General features: G+C 45.3%; 8 protein-coding genes across 8 annotated transcripts; 6 read left to right on the forward strand and 2 right to left on the reverse strand.

Moving 5' to 3' along the window:
* Positions 1-921: 921 nt before the first annotated feature.
* On the reverse strand, positions 922-2,371 carry SAMD00019534_023360 (hypothetical protein; the record flags this gene model as incomplete). Its single annotated transcript, XM_012901634.1, has 2 exons — positions 922-1,474; positions 1,545-2,371. The coding sequence occupies 2 exons, from the start codon at positions 2,369-2,371 to the stop codon at positions 922-924; spliced, it is 1,380 nt and encodes a 459-aa protein (XP_012757088.1).
* Positions 2,372-3,545: 1,174 nt separating this feature from the next.
* SAMD00019534_023370 (hypothetical protein) lies at positions 3,546-6,565 on the forward strand (the record flags this gene model as incomplete). The annotated part of the gene is made up of 2 exons (XM_012901635.1): positions 3,546-4,196; positions 5,738-6,565. Coding segments are annotated over 2 exons (1,479 nt in total), but the record flags the coding sequence as incomplete, so codon positions are not given.
* SAMD00019534_023380 (hypothetical protein) lies at positions 3,857-4,621 on the reverse strand (the record flags this gene model as incomplete). The annotated part of the gene is made up of 1 exon (XM_012901636.1): positions 3,857-4,621. The coding sequence occupies one exon, from the start codon at positions 4,619-4,621 to the stop codon at positions 3,857-3,859; it is 765 nt and encodes a 254-aa protein (XP_012757090.1).
* A 457-nt stretch (positions 6,566-7,022) lies between the features above and the next one.
* Positions 7,023-13,508, forward strand: SAMD00019534_023390 (hypothetical protein; the record flags this gene model as incomplete). The annotated part of the gene is made up of 3 exons (XM_012901637.1): positions 7,023-7,382; positions 7,462-8,775; positions 8,871-13,508. The coding sequence occupies 3 exons, from the start codon at positions 7,023-7,025 to the stop codon at positions 13,506-13,508; spliced, it is 6,312 nt and encodes a 2,103-aa protein (XP_012757091.1).
* A 274-nt stretch (positions 13,509-13,782) lies between these two features.
* SAMD00019534_023400 (hypothetical protein) lies at positions 13,783-14,284 on the forward strand (the record flags this gene model as incomplete). The annotated part of the gene is made up of 2 exons (XM_012901638.1): positions 13,783-14,151; positions 14,204-14,284. The coding sequence occupies 2 exons, from the start codon at positions 13,783-13,785 to the stop codon at positions 14,282-14,284; spliced, it is 450 nt and encodes a 149-aa protein (XP_012757092.1).
* Positions 14,285-14,440: 156 nt separating this feature from the next.
* SAMD00019534_023410 (hypothetical protein) lies at positions 14,441-16,260 on the forward strand (the record flags this gene model as incomplete). Its single annotated transcript, XM_012901639.1, has 2 exons — positions 14,441-15,735; positions 15,813-16,260. 2 exons carry the CDS (start codon positions 14,441-14,443, stop codon positions 16,258-16,260), a joined length of 1,743 nt encoding a protein of 580 aa, XP_012757093.1.
* A 1,274-nt stretch (positions 16,261-17,534) lies between these two features.
* On the forward strand, positions 17,535-18,038 carry SAMD00019534_023420 (hypothetical protein; the record flags this gene model as incomplete). Its single annotated transcript, XM_012901640.1, has 1 exon — positions 17,535-18,038. One exon carries the CDS (start codon positions 17,535-17,537, stop codon positions 18,036-18,038), a length of 504 nt encoding a protein of 167 aa, XP_012757094.1.
* A 286-nt stretch (positions 18,039-18,324) lies between these two features.
* Positions 18,325-22,524, forward strand: SAMD00019534_023430 (hypothetical protein; the record flags this gene model as incomplete). The annotated part of the gene is made up of 4 exons (XM_012901641.1): positions 18,325-19,757; positions 19,818-20,231; positions 20,321-21,662; positions 22,024-22,524. The coding sequence occupies 4 exons, from the start codon at positions 18,325-18,327 to the stop codon at positions 22,522-22,524; spliced, it is 3,690 nt and encodes a 1,229-aa protein (XP_012757095.1).
* Positions 22,525-23,906: the final 1,382 nt, after the last annotated feature.

The following is a 23,906-nucleotide window of genomic DNA, read 5'->3' on the forward strand; positions in this document are numbered from 1 at the left end:
TCCACATCCTCTCAGGGAGTCCAAGGGATGATGCATACTCCCAAAAACAGTATTAATGAATGTCAATGAGAATGTAAGAGTTTAGTCTTCTAGAATGATTGTTCTGGGATGATTGAAAGTATGTCTGCAAGACACTCGACTCGTCCATAACTACAACAATAATCGAGGAGTGAATCGAGTATCACTAGAGACGTGCACATCATAGTGCCAACAATGAAGGACAGGTGTCCACATAATAACGCACCAGGGTAATGTCGTTTTGTCTAAAGGCAAATTCTACAATTTCTCTGTGGCTTTCATTAGAGAGAGCGCATTTCTCTATCAACAATTGTTAAATGGTTTGTTGAGCCATGCCAGAAGTCCATTCACCGATTCTCAGGTTCTCAGGTTGAGAATAGTATTGGAAATAGCATATGCCATACTGGATGAGTTTGCGAATGAATAATGGGTGCTGGAGATGTCCAAGTCCATTCTCCATGATTATCTTGAGTACTGTCTGACGATCATTGATCATGAGGTATTGATCGAATATTCTTTCCCATTGTGGATGTGTGCATGATGACACGTTGGATACGAAATCCATGTGACCCAAATCGGCATAAGAATTATAATAAATGATCATCAWTTTTCACTCAAGTTGAGTGATTGGATGGACCCAAATGAGGCTACATTTGACCAATCTTTAACAAGATACGATATTTTTTTGAAAACAAAGAATGGTTGTGATCAAACAGATATCTTGAATCCCATCTACCAATGATAACCAACGAATGGCAACTGGCGCTTCATAACTTAGTCGAAGAAAGGAACAATCAAGTGTGTTGGAAAAATATACAGATGTTGCCAACAGATCAGGAAGCATGCTCACCCGCTCTGAAGCTTAGTAATGTGTTTATTCGTATGTGAACCATTGTCTGGTCCTTAAGCATAAACTGGCTCGGAGCCAAATAGTTGCTGACGTCTGTCACTTGGAGACATTGAGGAGGAGTGTTTGTTGTTGGCAGTGGCAGAGAGAATGGCCGAGTGGAATTGATTGGCATTGTCAATGTATATATGATGTCCACTGCGCTCGATGATTACGACGTCCTTGATGTTCTTCATGTCTTGTTTCAGCTGATCGCCAATGGTCTTGTCCAGCCAACTGTTTGAGCCGTGCAGCACAGTGACATCGACCAACGGGTCGATGGCCTTTGAGCGAGTGAGCATCGGGTTGGCAGCCCATCCAAACGGCAGCGACAGCAGACTGAAGAGATACTCGCCGGTGGCCGGCGCCTGTGCATTGGAGTGATATATGTACTCAGCCACACGATTCGGCTGCTGTTGGTTATACTTTAGCTCGTCCTCTGGGTAGAGGTGAGAGAACTTTTGCAACAAGTCCGATCTGAAGCGATACACCAAGTCTGGTCCAAATGGACCAACAGCGCGCAACAAACTCAGTGGCGACTGTCTAACTATCTTTCCAAGTATCTTGAATCTAAAGTGGATATGATGGTTAGAAATGTGTCATTGATTGATTGATCATCTCGATACGATGGATGACTTACGGTAGTGGTACTCTTGTTTCAAAGTCATCGGGACGAATGGCGAATCCCCATGGATCGGCAAGCACCAAGCTCTTGACCCTCTCGGGATGCTGTAGAGTGTAACAGGTGGAAATGTAACCACCGAGTGAATGACCGAGCAGATGGAAGTTGTCTAGACCCACCTCGCTGGCCCATTGATTGATAGAGTCGACCCAGAGCTTCTCGGCATCGTCTGGCGTCTTGAATTGGGTTGGATCGGGACGCGAGCTCCTTCCAAAGCCCACGAGATCGATAGCGTAGACGGTGTAGTGGCGGGCCAGGTAGTCTATGTTGCCACACCAGAAGCCCACGCCGGCGCCATAGCCGTGCACCAGGACCAGTGGATCGCCCGAGCCCACCTTGATTGTGTTGATCTCGTGGTCGCCCACCTTGACCATGCGTTGCTCATAGGGCGTCTCTATTGTCTGTAGTATCCTCTTCTCGGCGTGCTCCATTTGCTCCTTGGACGACTTGATCCAACGCCAGTTCCATAATGACTCCATGACCATCTTTAGATTGTTTGTATTATCCGAATCAACTACCAATGGTGATGTTAATGTAGATAGTTTCTCTTGTAACTCTTGTGATAATATGAATGGTTGTTGATGTTGACGTTGATGTTTGTTATGTTGACGCTTTGGTTGTTGTTGTTGCTTTGACTGAGCTTGAGGTTGAGGTTGAGGTTGTTGCGACTGCTGTTGTTGATTGTAGGTGTTGTAGGTGTTGGAACTCCTTGGTGAGTTTATATCACGTATATTGCTACTGTAGTATCTACCGATTCTTGTGGCAAACGATGACAATGATTTCATACAACAGATAAACGTGAGAAGAGATATATATATTACAACTTGAAAAGATTGAATGTATATATTACAAAAAGGTATATATATTTAAATAAGTATATCTTAACAACTAATAAATAATATTGATTAGATTGAAGATTGATCCTGAGATGATTGTTTCCAACTTTGTTAGTTATAAATAGAAGGAATAGAGAAGCAGAGAAAGAGAGAATGAATGAGATAATGAGTGTGTGGTGCAGTGTTGGTTGGTGACTGTCGGACCTGACTCGCGCGAGTATGTCGTGAATGTGTGTGGGTGACCCCCGATCTTGACCTGGCTGACCCTTTGTGAATCATCTCCTCCCAAAACTTTACGAACTATTTTGATTCATTCCACAGTGTTCCATGGCTTGTTCCAAACAAACAGATAACAACCACATATTAATTGCATACTCATAGCAACGTCATGTTGACGGACATCCTAGGAAACAAAGATGGTGATGTATCATCTTAATAATAATATTATTATTATTATTATTATTAGACTTAATGTCTAATGTGGGTGGATATAACTAGTTACATTTCTAATTCTAATACACAAACAAGTACCTGTTCATCAATCAAATGATGAATGGACAGATAATGTTTAAAGAGATAAACAAGAAGATGATAAAGTATTAAATCTCAATGGATGATTGGTGTCACATGTACACGTCACGCCACATGACTGACTTGTAAGGGTGGGATGATTAATGTGAAGGGAAGGAGACTCACCCAAACTACTTTAAATAAAAATCTAGAGCTCAAGTGTGTGTTTGGGGCGACACAACAGCGTGATTGTTGTTATTATTGATCAACCCACGCACCCAACTTGTTGTCCCTCTCTTTCCTTCCATTATTTGAGTGCCCCACCCAACACTGTTGTTTGCAAATGAATGTTGTGCTTGATTGGCTTGTGTTACAGAAAACACAACTAACTAAACAAACATACAGATAACAATACATGTCTTAATAACAACATCGTCATCATCATACACACACACACACACACACCACATATTGGCATGATTACTTATATCTCTATCTCTCATTCAATTCAAATACACACTTTATATCTAATCTAATCTAATCTAATATCTAATTATAAACTAAACTTAACTAAGTTTGAATAAGCTAGCAAACCTAGGTTTGACATAGGTTCATGATGGATGATGTATTAGACCAAAATACAAACAACAACAACAATAATAATAACGGCAGATTGTCAAGAGTCAACACAGGAGGATCAAGTTCAGGCAGTCTTAAAAGCCTGCTCAATGACAATGACTCAACATCATCAACAACATCCAACAACAATAACAACTCAAACAACAATAACAACACATCTACATTGAGTGTCAATTCGAAAGGATCAGGTACTAGCTCATCATCATCGTCAAATTTCAAACGAATCAATTCGATCACATTGGGCGAACATGGAAGTCTGGAGGATCTGTTAAAGGGCAGCACATATCAGTTGTTGTCAGCGGGCATGGGTGGCAACTCTTCGTCGTTGCTACGCGATCGTTCAAGTAACAGCACACCACATCGTATTGAGCGCGTAAAGTCAAAGTCCAGCCTGGAGGACTTGATGCTCGTGTCGGAGGACTGGCGCGTTGGCACGCCCAACCGAATAACCAACAGCAACAGCAACAGCTTGGACGATATCTGGCGCGGCCTGACATTCTCGCCGTACAAGAGCAACAACATGCCCACATCTTTGGCGACAGTGTCAGCGTCGACATCTTTCCTCAACGACGATTCGTCGGTGGTCGATGTACATGGGGGCGTGTCCACGCCGCCATCCATACTGCCATCGTTCTCCTCAACTAATCTCAAAGAGCTGATACCGACGCCAATGGAGATGTCTGTGTCGCCCGTGCCCTCGAGCACACATTCATCTCTGCTGCCGCCACCATCTCCTGCGCGCTCTTTATCGGGTGGATCAATGCAGGACGACAGCAGCAGTAGTAAACATAGGTTGGGTGGTAGTGGCGGCACGAGTTCGAGAATGGTCATGGAGCGCGACAAGGCACCACCACACAACGAGCTACCCTCGCCGAGGAACATTGACACTACACCACCTTCATCTTCATCAATCGCCCACCCATCACCAATGCGCATCACACCGTCGTCAACACCAAAGACCACTCCAGACAACGTTGATTCAGACTCGATAGAACCAAGCGATAACGGCAGCACGGGCTCGGACGGGCCCACTAGCAATGCATCGCCCATCACCCCGCACTCTGACCTCAGCTCGTCTGGCTGGAGGCCCGTCTCCGCGACCGCCACCTCTGGCAACAAGCAACCAGTATCAACAGGCAATCACAATGTACATAATCAACAACAGATGCATCATCAATCGTCGTCATTTAATCCACTTTACACTCAGCAATATCAACAACAACAGCAACATCAACAATCATTTGTACATCAAACTCAGTTCCAACACATTCAATCGCAGTCCAACGCGAATGCCACGCATCCGACTACACAGGCAAACCCAACAGCGCAAAGCCCAAGGATAGCTCCACTCTCCACTTCAAACACCACCAACACATCACATGCCCAACAACAACCACCTCAGCCACAGTCGTCAAAGAAGTCGTCAAAGTCAAACAAGAAGCAGAGGACATCAAAGAAGGATTCAAAGTCTTCAGACTCGGTGGAGGAGGTATCCGAGGGTACTCAGCGCCAAGGCAACATTACTAGCTCACCGACTTTGCCGTACCCCGGAGGCTTCCCCAGCGTCACAGCACCCTCGTTGTCACTGGCACCTTCACAGGACACAGAGTCACCATTCAAGGGTACAACGGCTTATGGAATATCGACAACACCCACGGTTAGTGTTGCCAGTGCCCAGCAGCCACCGATGTATGGATATCAGTCGGCAACAGTGGCCACGACTGCTGGTGCCACCAACAACTCATTGTCTACTGGCGACATGCTGAAGAAGGAGGGATCGTCCATGACAGACTCAACATTGTTGTGGAACGACATCAACAAGTACCTGAGTAACCTAGTGCGAACAACTGCCAAGGCACTCAAGGGCCAACAAGTAGCCTTCAACGAGCTCACAGAGGGCATCACATGTTGTCATGCAATAATGACCGACCTTGCAGAGATCATGAAGTTTGTAAGTACTTACAACTTGCATCCATGGATGCTCATTTGATTAGAAGCTAACACCTGTCCTACCATGCCCTCGCTTAGAACCCTGCTGACAGCTATGCGGCAGGAATGCTGATGCAGAATGGAAGAAAGTTGATCCATCATCCGCATTCATCGATAGCTAACACGCCAACACTGGGCAGTCCTGCCCAGCAGGGCCCATTCTATGCTTCACCCTCGATGCAGAGTCCACACCTCTCCCCAGTGGTCCTATCGGCATCACAACAACAACACCAGCAACAACAACAACAACATCATCCAATGCAACAACATCCACAACAACAGCAAATGTTTATGCCTGGTCATCCTCAACACTATGGCCCCGCCGACGCAATGTATTTTAATCCAGCACTCACATTGATCAATAAGCAGCAACAGCAGATGCAGCAGCAACATCACCTCGTTGGTGCGATGGGTGCGACTCCCAACGGGCTGGCCAAGGTTGCGGGCGGCGATTCCTATGCCTCGCAATCAAAGAAGCAGACGAGGAAGCGCAAGCCGCGCATTGGCGAAGCCGAGTTGTTGTGCCATCAATGTGGCGTCACCAACACACCAGAGTGGCGTCGTGGACCCAATGGCGCCAAAACCCTGTGCAATGCCTGTGGCCTTGCCTGGGCCAAATCAGTCAAGAGTGAGAAACAGAAGGAGTTGCTGGCCTCCACCACTGGCATGACTGTCATCGATCCAAAGAAGAGTCAGAAGCGCAAGAAGGATGTGTCGGCGGGTGGTGGTGCGCTTGGCAGTGCATCATCCAATGATGACAAGAAGGCAAATGCCATTGGAGTTCAATCATCCTATGATGATGGTGGAGACAACAACTCTGACGAAGAAGACGAGTCTGATGATGAGGATGATGATGAAGAAGTACAGCCACAACAACATCAACAACAGCAACAACAACAGCAACAGCAACAGTATACCACTACAGAGCAACTCATTCATCATCATGGCATACCTACATCACACATGACAAGCACACAGTCCACGGCTGGCGTACCAATGATTATTTGATCATCACCATAACAATACAGTCCTTCAGCTCATGTTGCAGGACCATTTATTTATTAATTAATTGGAGACACTTGTCTAGTGAACCCTCTTTTTGTTCCCAAGATACTTTTCAATCACATGATCAGAGGTATACCCCACCCGCTGATCACCCCCACCCAATCAGTTCTGATCACTTTGCTTTGAGTTTTCCATTCCTTCGGATCGTCGCTGGTGGTGGGTCATCAGACCAGAGAAGGACTCCTTTGGTTTTGGATACTTCCCAACCAAGGAGTTGAGTATCATAGGTCTCATCCTCCATCCATCCATGATCCATCAACAATCGTATCATTCACATTCAATCAATCAATCAAAAATTGTTACCTGTACAATATATATATATCTTTTTTCTACATTCAAATAATCAATCAATCTATCAATCTATCTCAATCCAAACAATAGTGAGAGTCTGTAGAGAATGAAGTTGGAGGAGTTTGAATCAAACTTGATCCACTTCTTCCCTTTTAAGTTTGACTCTTCAACATCATCAGTCAAAGTCGTTGCCAGGAATGTTTATTTTGATCACGACCAAGGTGCAACAAATGAATCATTCATTGCTTTGATCAAAGAAACAACAGGGCTACAGATAGATGACGTAAAGATAGATGGGCCAAACACTTCCAACAACAACAACAACAACGTCGAGATATCGGAGTCAACAGAGGTAGTTGGCAACTCACCATCAATCAGTCCAGACACAGGGTCTGTGCACTTCAGCTTGCCAGCGCATCACTATGGCCGACTTGTTGACACGCCAATCCTTCTCAAGGATCGACAGGTATGTTTGATCGATATCACAGTGTGCCCCATGACATCAACTCAATACTCATACTCTTATTCAAACATCATACATATAGATCGTATTTGAAAAGGTGTCTGGAGGACTGTCTACACTTGTCCTACAAGGCCTGCCACCGGGCATCGACTTCAAGACAGTACAATCTGTCTTTGAGGGCTCTATTGATGTCGTGTTGGACAACCCCTCATGCTTCAAGAGGATCAGTGATACGGTGGTCGAGATCGAGTTACCTTATGAGCAGTATGAGGTGAGCTTGAGCGAGGGCTCGGTCAAGGTCAAAGGCACAATGGTCAAGATAATGGAGAAACAAACCAACTTGTTGCTCATTGCCATGAATGACCCTTTGTTAGAGCCGCAGTCACTATCCAATATCTTTATGGAATCCCACTCTGTCGGGGTCGACCCTGGAGACATTCGCTTGTCAGATGACAAGAAGGTGGCCATGGCACAGTTTGACAAGGTTACTCAGGCCGAGTTTGACAGTCTGCTCAAGAGCATCAAGGATGATCAGCACATCCTGAGGATCAAGAGGAAGAGTGCCCTTTGTATCCACAACCGACCCAACGAACACATCATCAGGTATACATTGAGCAGGAATGAGTTCAACTCGCATGAGCTCCATATGGTGTTGGCGCAAACCATTCAGCGCACCATGTCCGTCAACAACAACAACAACAACAACAACAATGAGTACTCAACACACATACTTCAAGTATACCAGTTCCCAGAAGGAATGAGTGGCTTCATCACACTGAGCTCCAGAGAGCTTAAGGACAGTCTGTTGAACATCAAGCAGCTTGAGCTAGACAGGCTACAGGAGCAGATGCATCAGCCTCAGCCTCAGCCACAGCCACAGTCAATGCCCAGGACCCCTCAGATGGCCCCTCCAACCAATCAATCATTTAGCCAGCCTGGTACACCAATGCGTATGCACTCCAATGATATAGCATGGCATCCAGAGAATGAAGAGATGATATTTTATGGTAGAGGTGGCAACCTCCATGATACTAGTCTGTCCTCAAGTGGATACTCTGCCCCTTCTCAAGTCAATGTGCCCATCTCAATGTCTACATCGTCCACATCAGTGTCGACCACGACTGGTAGCCCTGTGTTGTCCACTTCATCGACGGGCATCACGAACAACAACAACAACTGCAAGGAGCCACAGCCACAGCCACGCACCAAGTTTGTGGTGGCTTCCAATGCACCGAAATGGTTGAAGCATGATGAGTTGGCCGCCACCCTTAGGAAGGCCAATTACAAGGTCCTGTTCATCACAATACGATCAAAGTTTGCCTATGTAGAGTTGGACAAGGAATCACACGCCAAGCTATTGGCACAGAAGACGCTGACTATTCAGCAAGGCAAGATAGTATGTATCACATATTATTGACCGATCGATCAAATGATTTATTGGTTGATGTTCATTGAGTGCCTAACACAAACCATCAATCAATCAAACAACAGGTTGAGTTTACAGACTACACTAAGGAGATACCATATTATTATGTGTATCTCTATCCTGACCCTAGCAGACATCACAACTGGGTCGTGCTCAATCTCTTGAGGAAGGTTTCTCCAATGATTGGAGTGCTCCAGGGTGCCCCGCATGATCATTTGCAGGTGCCCGTGCCCACGGATGATGAGAGGAAGCTGCTTCTCGACCGCAAGTTGATGACTGCTAAGGACAAGACCTTTGTGGAGGACAAGTCCAAGAATCATCGTGGCAAGATCATCTCTAGCTTTTGGCTATTCGATGCCGCGCAGCCCAGGAAGATGGAGCACCGTGTCACTCATATCTCCGACACGACCAACATGTACTTGGAGAAGGTGAACGTTCTACACTTCATCATCAAGGAGCATAGTGTCATGGCTGTGTTGGTGAAGGATGGCGCGTCCACCTCGGTCAAGTTGAGCAGTCCCCTCAAGAGTCTGGAGCCAGCCAACACATACCTGAACAACAAGATCAAAGAAGTGAAGGAGACGACTCTCCACTTGTCCTTCGAATCGTTGCTCATCAGAGGAATGGTGCATCACTTCTTAACTGCGTCCCTAAAGAGCAAGCCAAACATAGTCTATTCGATCAAGGAGTCGAGCAATAAGGACAAGCATATGATACAGCCGGTTCTATGTGGCCCTGATTCCGAAGTCAAAGAGGTCTTGGCCGCTCTCCATGATATTGAACATCGAGTGCGCCCGCTGCCCCAGGTCTCCTTAATACCCGATGCGGTCGAGAATGAGTTTTCTATCAAGGCCGCCATCGAAGGCTCCAACATCATATTCTGTGGCCCCAAAGCAAAGGTCAAGAACTTTGAGAACCACTTAGAGTCTAGCGGTGACAAGCGTATGGAGATACCCATGTCCAAGGGCGTGCAGTTCTTCTTTAAGAAGTTTGTCAAGCAGGACATTGAACACCGTATCAAGATCACCGAGTCCAAGAACGGTTTGTTCTTGGTGGGCGACGACAAGGATTTACAGGAGGCCAAGCGCATGCTAGACCATCTTACCAAGTCGGTGGAGATGATCAGCTTCACCAAGACATTCTCGGAGGTCGTGAAGATGGAGCTGACCAACTGGTATCAGGCCTACTTCAAGGACGAGCCAATCTTTTGCCACTTCATGAGGTCCAAGTCCAACCCCACCAAGCGCCAGACCAAGTCATCGTGGAGTGGAAGCGAGGACGAGGAGTCGAGCGTGGATGAAAGCGAGTTAGACTCATCATCTGATGATGAGTTCATACCAGCATTTGATGAGAAGCTCGTCATACTAGACTTGGAGTTCTACATTCATCGTGAGCGCAGCTATCAAGCACTCAAGGACAAGGTGGAGAAGTTGGAGAGACAAAAGGAAGGCAGGGCAGTGGAAATCAAGGACCTGTCACAAGACGAGATACGCTACATCATGACCAGCTTTGAGAAGCAACGCGCTCGTCTGTTTAAGACCAAGAACTCCATCTATGTTCAAGGACTGTGGGAGCAGGACGTCAAGAAGCTGCTCAGCGACATCCAAATCAAGAGGGAGTCGTTCGTCACGATGGACCAGACGGCGACTCTCCAGGAGTGGCAGCACATGTACCTGGCAGTCGAAGCGAGGAAGGATGAGATGCAGACTAGGTTCGGCGTCAAGCTAAGCTCGGATAACCTCAAACCATGCTTCATCATCAAGGGCAAGCCAAAGGATGTGATGACGGCCAAGAAGCATATCAACGAGCTTATCAAGGATCTCAAGGGCCAGGAATTCGAGTTGCCCTTGCGCATGGCCAAGAACCTTGATGAGACCATCGAGCTGAGGAGGAAGCTGACTGAAGCCTTTGAGGTTATGATGTATCACGTGCCCAATCAGTCACGAATCAATGTGATAGGTTCGTCGAAGCTCAACTGGAACGACGTGGCCAACTTTATCAACAAGCTCAAACATGTTGAAGCCTTGTGGCCACCAGAAGACAAACCCGCTCTCAAGGAAGACTTCAAGCCGCATTCAAGCTTCGTGGTGGACATGAACCTGCTCTCATTCAAACATGATAGCAACAGCTCCCGTTTCCGACTGACTGCCAAGACACAGGAGGACATTGACGGCGCAATCAAAGCACTGGATGAGCTTGTCAAGGATGCTGAGATGACATCAATCAAGATCGAGCTCAAGCCTGAGTTCATCTCAATCCTTGTCAAGTACGATCCAGATGGAGAGCTGAAAGAACTGTTTGGCAAACATCAAGACGTCAAGTTTGAGAAGTATGAGTCAGCGCTCTACGTCCAACTCATGGGCAAGAAGAAGGCGGTCGATGCCGCCCACAAGGATACAGTGGCGTGGGTCAAGGCCAAGACTTCCGCGTTGGCAACTCGCCAACACCCACTACCAAGGGTCATTGCCAATGAGGTGCTCAAGTCTGGCTTCGTCAAGTCATTCTTTGGTGCCAACAAGGTGCTACTGCAGCCTGACGTCCGCACCAACAAGACCATGCTCTCGGTTACTTACGGAGGCGTGACCATCGAGGTCAACAAGGGCGACATACTCTTGGAGCACTCTGAAGCCATCGTCAACGCTGCCAACAATGAGCTTCAACATCACGGTGGCATTGCGAGGCATATTGCCGACGCCGCTGGCTTGGACTTTGAAGTTAAATGTCGCGATCTAGTCCACAGCAAGGGCAAGGTCAAGACTGGCAGCGCTATGTCCACCCCCTCCGGCAAGCTGTACTTCAAGGCCATTATCCATGCAGTGGCTCCCATTTGGAGCTCATCTAACCAGGCTCACTGCAAGCTTCTTCTTAGGTCTGCTGTGATAGCGTCACTCTGGGAGGCAGTCGACATTGGGTGCACGAGTGTCTCGTTGCCAGCCATTGGTTCCGGAATCTTTGGCATACCCTATGAGGTATGTGCCACCATCACCATTCAGGCCATCTATGACTTTATCGACAAGAACAACAAGACACCCTTGAAGTCAATCAAAGTATGTGACAACAATGATGACAAGGTTCTGCTCTTCAGCAATGAGCTTCAGTCCAAGTCGTCCCCACTTGGTCGGTCTCTATTCACTGGTCCACAGTCCACTGCGACCACTCTGCTGCGCGAGTTGGCCAACAACAACTTCGACGACAGCAATGAGCCTTTCAAAGTGGCATACCAGTGGAAGTGGCAAGAGAATGATGGATCGTACGTCAAGTTTGATGTGGACCAGAACTATCAGATTGAGTACGCCTACTTGAAGGGTGACAAGAAGCTGGAGGTGCAGGGCGACTTGGAGATGCAGAAGAATGGCCAACGCTATGAGATCGACTTGGTCAACAAGACCGAGCTCAACACCCACTTTAAGAAGAATGCTCGTTCAATCATTCGAGAGAGGATGCTGTTGGAGTCTGCTGCAGGCGCCAAGCAGTCGACGTGGTACTACCGCGACGAACGATCAGGTCGTACAGTCTCCATCCCCGACCCCACCAACCAGATAGACCTTGCACAGCAGCGACAGCAACATCTCAAGATCGGCAACTACAAGGTGATGTTCCCAACCTCCACTGTGGAGGTCTACACCGGTGTGCTCAGGACTGGTACATACCCTTTGATCAACAGCTATCAAGAGCAGTTTGATCGACATCTCGAGTCTGTGAACAAGCCCAAGCACTCGGACATCTCGGCTGACGACCTCGAGCAGGACCAGCCAGAGGAGGAGAGTCAGAAGGTCAACATCAGAATCACCGCACTCACCCAGGAGAGGCTACAAACAGCCATCATCACACTTGAGAAGACCATCAAGGACACCCTGTACGAGGACCGACTGGTCCAGATCACGGTCGAGGAGTACAAGAAACGTGACCTCAAGACTGTGTTGGACAAGGTGGCCAAGCAGCATGGCTGTGAGATCAAGGCTACAAAGGATGCGATCAGATTGATCGGACCAAAGGAGAGCGCATCTGCCGCCGAGATCAAGATGATGAGACTGCTCCTCATCTCGTCCAAAGACACCATCAGCTATCCTTGGGAGAAGTACCTTCAACAGGAGCAAACGGCCAACTGTGTGATAACACAACTCGATCCACAGTCGGCCGAGTACCAAGCCATCTTGCAGAGGGTGCACCAGTCCATACCAACGATCGTCATGGTCAAGATTGAGAGGATACAGAACAAACATTTGTGGGAAAGGTACGCCACACGCAAGCAGCAGATCCTCAAGAAGATGAACGTCAATGTCAACAACAGCAACAACTCATCGACCGATCTGGCATCAACGGAGATGATGCTGTTCCACGGTACCAGAGCCAACAGCCCAACTTTGATTTACAATGACGAGGATGGCTTCGATACCAGGTTCAGCAACCAAGGCATGTGGGGTGTGGCCACCTACTTTGCCGACAAGGCGTCATACTCCCTCACCTACAGCTCAGTATTGCCAAGTCGACATCGCCAGATGTTCTATGCCCGCACGATGCTTGGTGACTGCACACACATCATGCCCAATCGTGCATTCACGAAGCCGCCACAAAAGCCAGACAACCAAAAAGGCTACACTGAGTACTATGACAGCATCAGTGGCGAGACCGGAGGTAGCAAAGTGTACATGGTCTACGAGAACAACAGGGCGTATCCAGAGTATCTCCTCACCTACAACTAAATAAATGTTTACATTTAGCTTGGGTAACGTTTTGATCGACTGATCAAACTTGTTGCCTCATTTGGTATTCATCAACTCAAACATTGTTGCTTTCATTCAATCAATCAAACATAAAACGATGTCAAGAGATAATAATAGATGTATAAATAAAGTGTTCCACAATAGACTGTTGTGCCGAGTGATCTTTGGACATGTGAGTGAGATGCACAGTCGGTGGTCCACGTTGCCGCCACCATCCAACACGATGGCACGAGAGGATCATGATCCAAGATTGATGATAAAGTCAACGATCAAAGGTGCCAAACTCCATTCCAGTGGTGACCTCAACTTGATGTTGCGGTACAACGCCACTCAAATGTTCATTCAATCATTCAACAACATTATCGAAGTATCTGACATACACTTTACCATCAACTCCGAGTTGTTGTGGAAGGCAATGCAATACAACAACACAACCGCGTTCAAACACTTATGCTTCAATACTACGCGCATGGTACTTGACCAACCCCCAATTGACTTTGACCTGTCATCAGCCTTAATCAAACATGGAAACATCGAAATCTTCAATTTGTACATGATGGCAACGAACATTGGACAGAGACCTGATCAACATACCCATGCTCATGGACACTGGCAACGAAGAGTTTGTGCGTCTGGTACTCAGACATGTACCTGAATCATACAAAAAATTTTAGGAGGGCAGTTGTAAATGTTGTTATATCACCATCCCAACTGGGTCAGCAGTCGTGGCTTCAGTATCGGCATTCTCAGATTGATACACCAGTATGCTGAGTGGTATGAAAATCGCACTTTTTGGGAGACTGCATTGCTTCACTCAATCAGTTGTGGACAGTGTTCATTACCTCATTGACAGCCTATACGAGATGGATAGAAACTGGTGCCTAAACTGCTCTGTATTGCTCATCAAGTGTATGAAGCGGTGCGCCAAAGCAGGCAACATCATAATGTTCCAACGGCTCATCAATATATTCGTTGGTTTTGAGGAATGTCTCGGCAAGGCAGACCTGAGTGAGTTGGTCAAGGTAGCATGCGATCACAGACAGATGGACTCCCTACAATACCTCATCAACAATCATTACCCTCAAAACATCTCGATACGCTCCCCAATCTCCAAGATATTCCGACCATTGTTGATCAAGGATTCATCGTCATCAGAGCCAACATTTTTGGCAATTGAAGAACTGGATGTAGCCAAGATACCGATGTCATTGTTGGCAGGCATTCGAAGTGATGACTTGGAGATCGTGAGGTCATTCATTCTATCAGGTGATGATGAGGGCCCTATAGGTGTGGATGTCTTCGAGTTGGACGCCAAACTCTGTCGCAGGATGTCCGCATCGATGGCTGCACTCATCGTGAGTCCTCGAATCTATCGATTCAAGTTTGGCATCCAATCATTGGTCAGCATGGTGGAGGTCGCCAGCAAGGGCAAGCATGCCAGCAACATCACAGTGGACATCGTCTGCAGCTTCATACTTAACTGTGACTTTGATCCCCACACAGATGTGATCAAGAGTGCATTGGTCCTTGCAGCAGGCTTCTCTGTCCAAGTGTTGGAACTCATACACAAACGATTCAACATCAACATTACCCAAAAATCAGATATACTTCGCAATGCCATCCAGATGCAATGTTGTGAGACCATGTCATATCTATTCAAACATCTCGATCAAAAAGCCATTTCCAATATCATCTTCTTTAATCACGTCGATATATTCCAACATGGAACATTGGAGTGCGTCACTCTACTAATGGATCAATATGCCGACTTCAAAGAGTCCCTCTTAGCAATAAGTAGTTCGTTACAGAATGACAACATTGAGGTGTTGGAGTATGTCATCAATCAGACCTCACTCAAAGCCAAGGACAAACAAGTCGAGGGCTATAGCCTGAACGACATCATTCAATCAGCACCTTACAACTACAGACCAAAAGTTATTCAGTTGCTTGAGCAGCGATTTGGACCGGTGACCAAATCATCCTTGGAAATACCATCTACTACGACCCTAAACCAATGGCATAGAAGTGGCAATGCCCATCATATCATAGGGTGCCTTTTCAACAACTCATTCACAAAAGAGTCAAGGACTGATATCTTACGGTTTCTGTACACTACCTTAAAACAATGGACTCACTACACTCATGTGGTCATGTTGTGCACTGATCATATCAAGGCAATCACATCATTGGATAGTGTTGGCACATTGTATGTCATGTTCTCTAATGTCTTCTCATTCCATCATTCAAACAAACACTAACTCCAACTCATTCCCTCACTAATAGACAACATGATGTGGAGGTCACACCACCAACTCATCTGGCATCATCAAGGCTTCAGACAGCACTCCATTCTGTGTTCAAGGATCACAAGCTTGGGGTGCTCATCATGTCGCATGTTGGACATGTTCACAGATCACTTAGCATCCCACTTGACAACGTGATCAAAGGTTCAAAGTTGTTGGACAATCATTCATTGAGTGATTACCTCAGATATGGTGCAACGGAATGGTTCCTCCAATCATACTCAAACTCAATATTCATGTCCAAGACACATCATCAATTTGTAGTCAACTCATCACTTCTTGGACAGGCATTTCTTAAGTATGACTCTAAGGTAATTGATGCACTCCTGACCAACCCCCAAATTGATGATGAAGGCGGGGAGAGACAACACATTGAGTTTGTGACCAACTTGTCTTCATGCACATCCAGATTGGGAGCAATTGTTTGATCAATATCTGTTGATCAATGGTCGAGAGATAGTTCTCGAGAGCACTGACAACCATCATGCACATGTCCAACACCCATCATTCATTCGCAAGCTCGTCATGTGCGGTTGCATAATCCATTTCAATACGTTGGGCTTTAATGATTCTCTTCCCTGGATCAACAAACCTTATGCAATGGAGATGATCCATACCCTGATGGACCTACACGCACTCAATATACACACCCATAGAACTATCATTTTGGAAGTGTTTAAACACAATGTCATGACGATCGTGCGATATTATATCGATACATGTCCGTCAAAGCTGGATGGCTACGTGGCGATCAGCCACCATGAAGGACGAGCTTTACATGATTTACTAGTCGAGTCATGTAGTAGATATGGACGAGTCGAGTGTCTGGCAGCCATACTTTCAATCATCCTGGCACAATCATTCAAGTGGACTGCACACATGTATGAGCCTACCTTCTTTATGCTTAATGTCAACCTACACAATGGTTTCAAAGTCGCTGTGGAGACTGGCCATTTGGAGATCGTCGAGGTGCTTCACTCGCTCATTATGTCCAATGGACTCTATTGCTTTGGAGTCATATATTCATCTTGACTGATGCCATCAAGAATGGTCACGTGGACATGGTGGACTACCTCTTCAACCTCATCTCTTCATCGTCATCAGATGAAGCTGAACATCAATCCCAGGTCTTTATAGAGCATGAACCTAATGTTCATTCTAACTTCATGTCTGTGCAGTTTGTTGAACGATTGATGACAGTTACACCTCGACTATTCGAAAAGTACTATGAACATCTCCTATGTTGTTCCATCAAAGTTGGAAATAGAGATGTAATCGATATGTTGGACATGTGCACCAACAACAACATCATCATCAAGGACATTGATTATAATCATGTTGTTAGAGAAGCTTTGGAAGTATGGATCTTGAGTCATTCAAGAGATTCATGGTCAAGGATAACGTGGACATTCGAACTAAAATGGGACACCACCTGAGCAAGATGATTGGACATTCCAAGTTCCCAGACGATCACAAGATGTATGAGCAGATGATCATCGAACTTGTCAACTTTGAAGGCGGAACCTCAGCTCTCCATCTACGACGATCTTTTTGAGTTGTTGGAAACAGCGTCAACCAGGTCACTTCCAGTCCTCAAACTCGTGATCAATCATTTCACAACAAATAACATGGATATGGACCCGATACCGACACCAACAGTATCAATGTGTTTCTTTATTTGACTTCTCAACATTACAAAATAATGATTGGACACTGCATTGGACGAGATGTCATTGAATCATTGGACTTTTTGATCCAGTGGGCCATGAAAGTGTCTGGGAAGATAAACACACATAAGCTCATCGACATCATTGACTTGAATGATTGCAACACACCATCAACACTCGCTCACATCATGGACAAAGGATACCTCAGCAACAATAATGGTGATGATGACAAACCATACATTCTGTCAGAGTTGGTCAATCGTGCTTGTAGAAGTGGCCGCATTGACTTGATGCAAGTTGTCCATCAGCGATGTACCACTCCCTCTCAGTTCCAAAGGCATCTTCCAACAGTGGACAGCATGATTGCGGCCTCCAAAAGGAACAATCATCAGATGCTCAGCTATCTGTTTGAAGGTGACGATGCACCAATCAATCGGGCAAACCTCCAACTCAACATGGCCACATTGATTAACACAATCCGCCATCACTCAATTGACAATGGACATCTCAACATCATCAATATGTGTGATTGTCTTTGAATATTCAATGATTATTCAGATATTAATAAATGTATAAAATTAATTTTGATCACTTTTTTCAAACCGTTGCCTATTTGGAAGCCATCATAGCTCAATCGAAATTATATTAAATCTTCACTCATTCATTCAATCTATCAATCCAATACAACACAATCAAACATATATAATCACTCATTCATTAATGATGACAAGAGATAATAAGCGATGTATAAATGAAGTGTTCCACAATAGGATGTTGTGCCGTGTGATCTTTGGACATGTGAGTGAGATGCACAGCCGTTGGTCAATGTTGCCACCACCATCCAACATGGCTCGAGAGGATCGTGATCCAAGATTGATGATAAAGTCAACGATCAAAGGTGCCAAACTCCATTCCAGTGGTGACCTCAACTTGATGTTGCGATACAACGCCACTCAAATGTTCATTCAATCATTCAACAACATTATCGAAGCATCCGCCAAAGACTATTCCATCAGCTCCGAGTTGTTGTGGAAGGCAATGCAATACAACAACACAACAGCGTTCAAATACATGTACTTCAACACGACGTGCATGATACTTGACTCTCCTCCAGAAGACTTCCCACTGTCATCGGCCTTGTGTAAACATGGCAACATCGACATCTTCAAATGGTACATCGCGACAACAATGAGACAAGAGTTACCCAAAGATTTGATCCACATATTCATGCTGATGGACACGGGCAACGAACAGTTTGTGCGTCTGGTACTCGAGCATGCCGAATCATTCAGAACCAGTAATGACAAGGAACACTCCAAATACAATATGTTCAAGTTCCGCAGTCGTGGCATCAGTGTTGGCATTCTCAGAATGATGCACGAGTATGGCCAGTGTCTGTATCGATATCGCTATATTTGGCACCGGGCATTGCTTCACTCTGTAAAGTGCAACATGATGGACAGTGTGCAGTACATCATTGACAATGTACACGATATTGAGATGAACATATTCTCGCCCGAGTATGACGTGATCTACAAGTGTTTGATGCGATGTGCTAAGGCTGGGAACATCAGCATGTTCAACCTGTTGATCAACACTCAGATTGGTGGAGAATGTCTCAGCTACACCGATGTGAATGAGTTGGTCAAGGTAGCATGCGATCACAGTCAGATGGACTTCCTGCAACACCTCGTCGACAATCACAATGGCAATGGTAGCCCTGGCAAGATGCCCGTGTCAATACTGGCATGCATTCGTAGCGATGACTTGGAGGGTATGGAGTCACTCATTCAACGAGGTGATGTTAATGTTAATGTCTTCGAACTGGACGCCAAACTCTGTCACAGGATGTCCGCGTCCATGGCGGTGCTCATTACGAGTCCAAGGATCACTCGATTGAAGCTTGGCATCGAGTCACTGGTCAACATGGTGGAGGTCGTAAGCAAGGGCAAGCATGCCAGCAACATCACAGTGGACGTAGTCTGCAACTTCATACTCAACTGTGACTTTGATCTAAATCACGATGAAACAACTTATATGATCAACAGTGCCATGGTCACTGCGGCTGGCTTCTCTGTCCAAGTGTTGGAACACATACACACTCGATTCGATCAAGCCTATGGTTCGGATATGCTTGGGAATGCAATCAGAATGCAATGTCGAGAGACAATATTATTACTCCTCAATCATTTGTACGAGAATACCAACATTGATCTTGTCGTACATACAAGCGGTGTATTCCGCCTTGGAACATTGGAGTATGTCACTCTCTTATTTGGTGAAGTCACCGATTGCCACCTCTTTGTCATACAAGATAGTTTGATGAATGAGCACATTGAGGTGTTGGAGTATGTCATCAGTCATACCCCATTGGAGGCAATCAAAAACAAGGACGAGTTGATCGGTGACATCATTCAATCAGCACTTCGCAATGATCGACCACAAGCTATCCAGTGGCTTGAGAATAAGTTTGGATACGATGCAATTGCCAAGGCCATGCGAGCTCCAAATCTATCGGCTCTAAACACGTGGATCCATCTTGGTAACGCACCGCACACTTTGGAGCACCTCTTTAGCTCTACGCCATTCACAAACCTTCCCAGGATTGATCGATTGCGAGCTCTATACACGATCTTGAATCAATTTACTTGCAATACTCATGTGATCAGGTTGTGCTCTGATCAGATCAAGGCCATCACATCACAAGTGTCACTAGAGAGTGATAACTCAATGTAAGTCATGCTCAGCTCGAGGTTTGTTTGCTCGCTCAATCAATCCATCACTAACTACAACACTAATTCACCTACTCAATCAATCGCAGACAACCCAATGTGGAGAACACACCAACTCATGTTGCATCAACAAGGCTACAGACCGTACTCCATTCAGTGTTCAATGATCACAAGCTTGGGATGCTCATCATGTCGCATGTTGGACATGTTCACAGATCACTTGGCATTCCATTCGACAAAGTGATCAAAGGTTCAAAGTTGTTGGACAATCATTCATTGAGTGATTACCTCAGATATGGTGCCACCGAATGGTTCCTCCAATCATACTCAAACTCAATATTCATGTCCAAGACACATCATCGACCGCGAACCAACTCATCACTTCTTGAACTGGCATTTCTCAAGTGTGACTCACGAGCGATTGATGCACTCTTGAACAACCCCTGCATGACGCTCCGTCCTAAAGAGAATGGAGGACATCTTGGGTTTTTGTACATTGTGTCAACATGCAAACATCCAGATTGGGAGAGAATATTTGATCAATACCTCACGATCAATGATCGCAAGACTGTTCTCGAGAGCATTGGCAATCGCTATGAATATATCCAACACCCATCATTCATTCGCAAGCTTGTCAAGTATGGTTGCCTCATCAATATCCCATCATTTAACATAAGAGAATCAACAGAGTGGCTCACCAAACCATATGCCATGGAGATGCTAGAGACTCTGTTTTACCAAGCGGTACTCGGCACAGACTACCAACAACATCTCATTCTAGAAGCGATCAAACACAATATCATTACGGTTGTGGAATATTATATCGACAACCGTCCTTTATTGCTGAGTGGCAATCATGAAATGAAGCGACAAGCGATACACGATTTACTCGTAGAATATTGTTGTAGATATGGACGAGTCGAGTGTCTGGCAGCCATACTACCAATCATCCCAGGACAATCATTCCAAAAGTCCGAGAATGACAATAAGCCTAAAGTCAACCTACACAATGGCTTCATGGTGGCAGCGGGGAAAGGCCACGTGGAGATCGCCGAGGTGATCCACTCGCTCATATTGTCAAATGGGCTCTATGACATTGTAGTCATATATTCATCATTGACTGAGGCCTTCAAGAATGGTCACTTGGACATGATCAACTACCTCTTCAAACTCATCTCATCATCGTCATTTGCTGATCAAGTTGATTCTGACAGGCTACCCTTCATCCATGATATTCATGCCAATATTATGTCTGTGGAGTTTGTTGAGCGATTGATGACCGTCACACCTACATTCTTTGTGAAGAACAATTATATGCTATTGGAAATTGCAATCGAAGTTGGAAACAGAGAGGTGATCGATATTATGGACAAACACAACATCGACATGGACGAAGTACTTTGTATCCGTATTGTTCAATTGGCTATGGATGTGTGTGACCTGGAATCGATCAGTAGGTTCATGGTCAAGGTCAAGGACAAGARGGCTAAAGTTCAAGGATGAGGGCAATCTACATAGAATTGGATATACCCTGAGCACAATGATTGGACATTCCAAATTCCTTGATGATCCCAAGAAGTGTGAGGAGGTGATCATAGATATTGTCAACAATTTGGAATACGGACTCTCAACTCTTAAGAAGAACTTACTATATATGCTGGAAACTGCCGCCGCCAGGTCACTCTCAGTCATCAAGTTTGTGATCAATCATTTCACCACATATTACACCAACAGCAGTACAAGTGCGATACATCAAATGACATCATATCAATTCATGATAATGATTGAACAGATCATCAAACGAGACGACATTGAATCATTAGACTTTGTGGTCGAGTTGGCCATCAGTGTGTCTGGGATAATGCACATACATAAGCTCAAAGACATCATTGACCTGAATGAATGCAACACACCATCGACACTCGCTCACATCATGGACAAAGGATTCCTCATTGTCGACGATAATGATCTGCAATCACACTGCCAGCAGTTAGAGTTGTTGTTGAGTCGTGCTTGTATCAACAATAACATTGACTTGATGCAAGTTGTCCATCAGCGATGTACCACACCCACCCAGCTCCAAAGACATCTTCCATCTTTGGACAGCCTGATTGAGGCCTCCAAAAAGAACAATCATCAGATGCTCAGCTATCTGTTTGAAGGTGACGATTCACCATTCAATCGAGCCAACCCTCCAATCAACATGGCCAGTTTGATCAACACAATCCGCCATCACTCAATTGACAATGGACATCTCAACATCATCAATATGTGTGACCGCCTTTTGAATTGAATAAAGATTGAATGGAGTTTGAACTTATTTTACCTCTTGGACCATCAAACTGGACTTCACATATTTACGAAGTTCGTATTCGATTAATCAATGCAAAATATCCTCCCCTTCCGGGAATTGAACCCGGGCCTTTCGCGTGACAGGCGAAAATCCTCACCACTAGACCAAAGGGGATTTGAGCAATCACTGACATCTATGAACAACGAACACTGGCCATCATTTACAAACTGATCAACTCAAACATCACACTGGTTCAACAATCATTCTTCTCACTCTGGAGAAAACTTCAAATCATTCACAACCCATCAATCGAGCAACCAATCCATCAAGAGAACACATTATTCATCAATCGCAAGAACATACATGGCACTTCTCTTAAGGGCGCACTAGAGATATGCGACAAATATCAACTCAAGTTATCAACCAACAGTACTCAAATCAGTCTAAACAACAGACTACTCGACCTAGATCTATACTATGCAGGCAAACATCGCATACCTTACACAGATACATCTATCTCCTCACTGATGCTCAATGGAAGACTTCGATCATTCAACACAATCAACAATGATAGACAACTCAATCATATCTCACAACAAAGATACAACACAATTAGAAAGAAACTATTCTCTAACGATGACAACATCTTACAAACCATCAGAGATCTCATTAACAAGTATCCTAAATGGACAACACCAGTCACTCAACAATTGAACATACCAAATAACACCAACTCATTGGAGGTATACACTGATGGATCACACTTTAGCACCTTACCTCCTGGACCACCTGTACAGCAGCAACAACAACAGACACACACCCTCAACAACATATATGAACGAGCAACAACTCTCAATCAGCCATACAGTATACATAAGGCTGGTTATGGCATCTACATCCCATCCCTTAACATCAGAGAATCAAGACGAACAGCTGGATGTCAAACTATCAACAACGCCGAACTTCAAGCCATCAACACCATACTCAAAGAGACACCAAGATCACTAAATCTCACTATCAACACAGACAGCCAAACATCTATCGATGTGTATCGCAACATTGAGAAATCACCATACACGTTAAAATACATCAAACATGGATACTTTGACACAGTCAACTCACTCCGTCAACTCATTCAAGAGCGCAAAGAACACAATGCAGCAACAGAACTAATCAAAGTGCAAGCACACTCTGGCATTACTGGCAACGACATGGCAGACGATCTGGCAAAGGCAGGAGCATCTATCAACATAGAGGCTACAACACCACCATCACTACCACTACAATTCATTCATCGAGACAACATCATCCCATCAATCGGCAAACACATTGCCAATGAACAATCAGAGACACTGTTCAACCAATGGAGATCACTCAARTAT

This window comes from Acytostelium subglobosum (assembly GCF_000787575.1).
Source record: "Acytostelium subglobosum LB1 DNA, scaffold: scaffold4, whole genome shotgun sequence".
In the NCBI taxonomy this organism is placed as follows: Eukaryota; Evosea; class Eumycetozoa; order Acytosteliales; family Acytosteliaceae; genus Acytostelium; species Acytostelium subglobosum.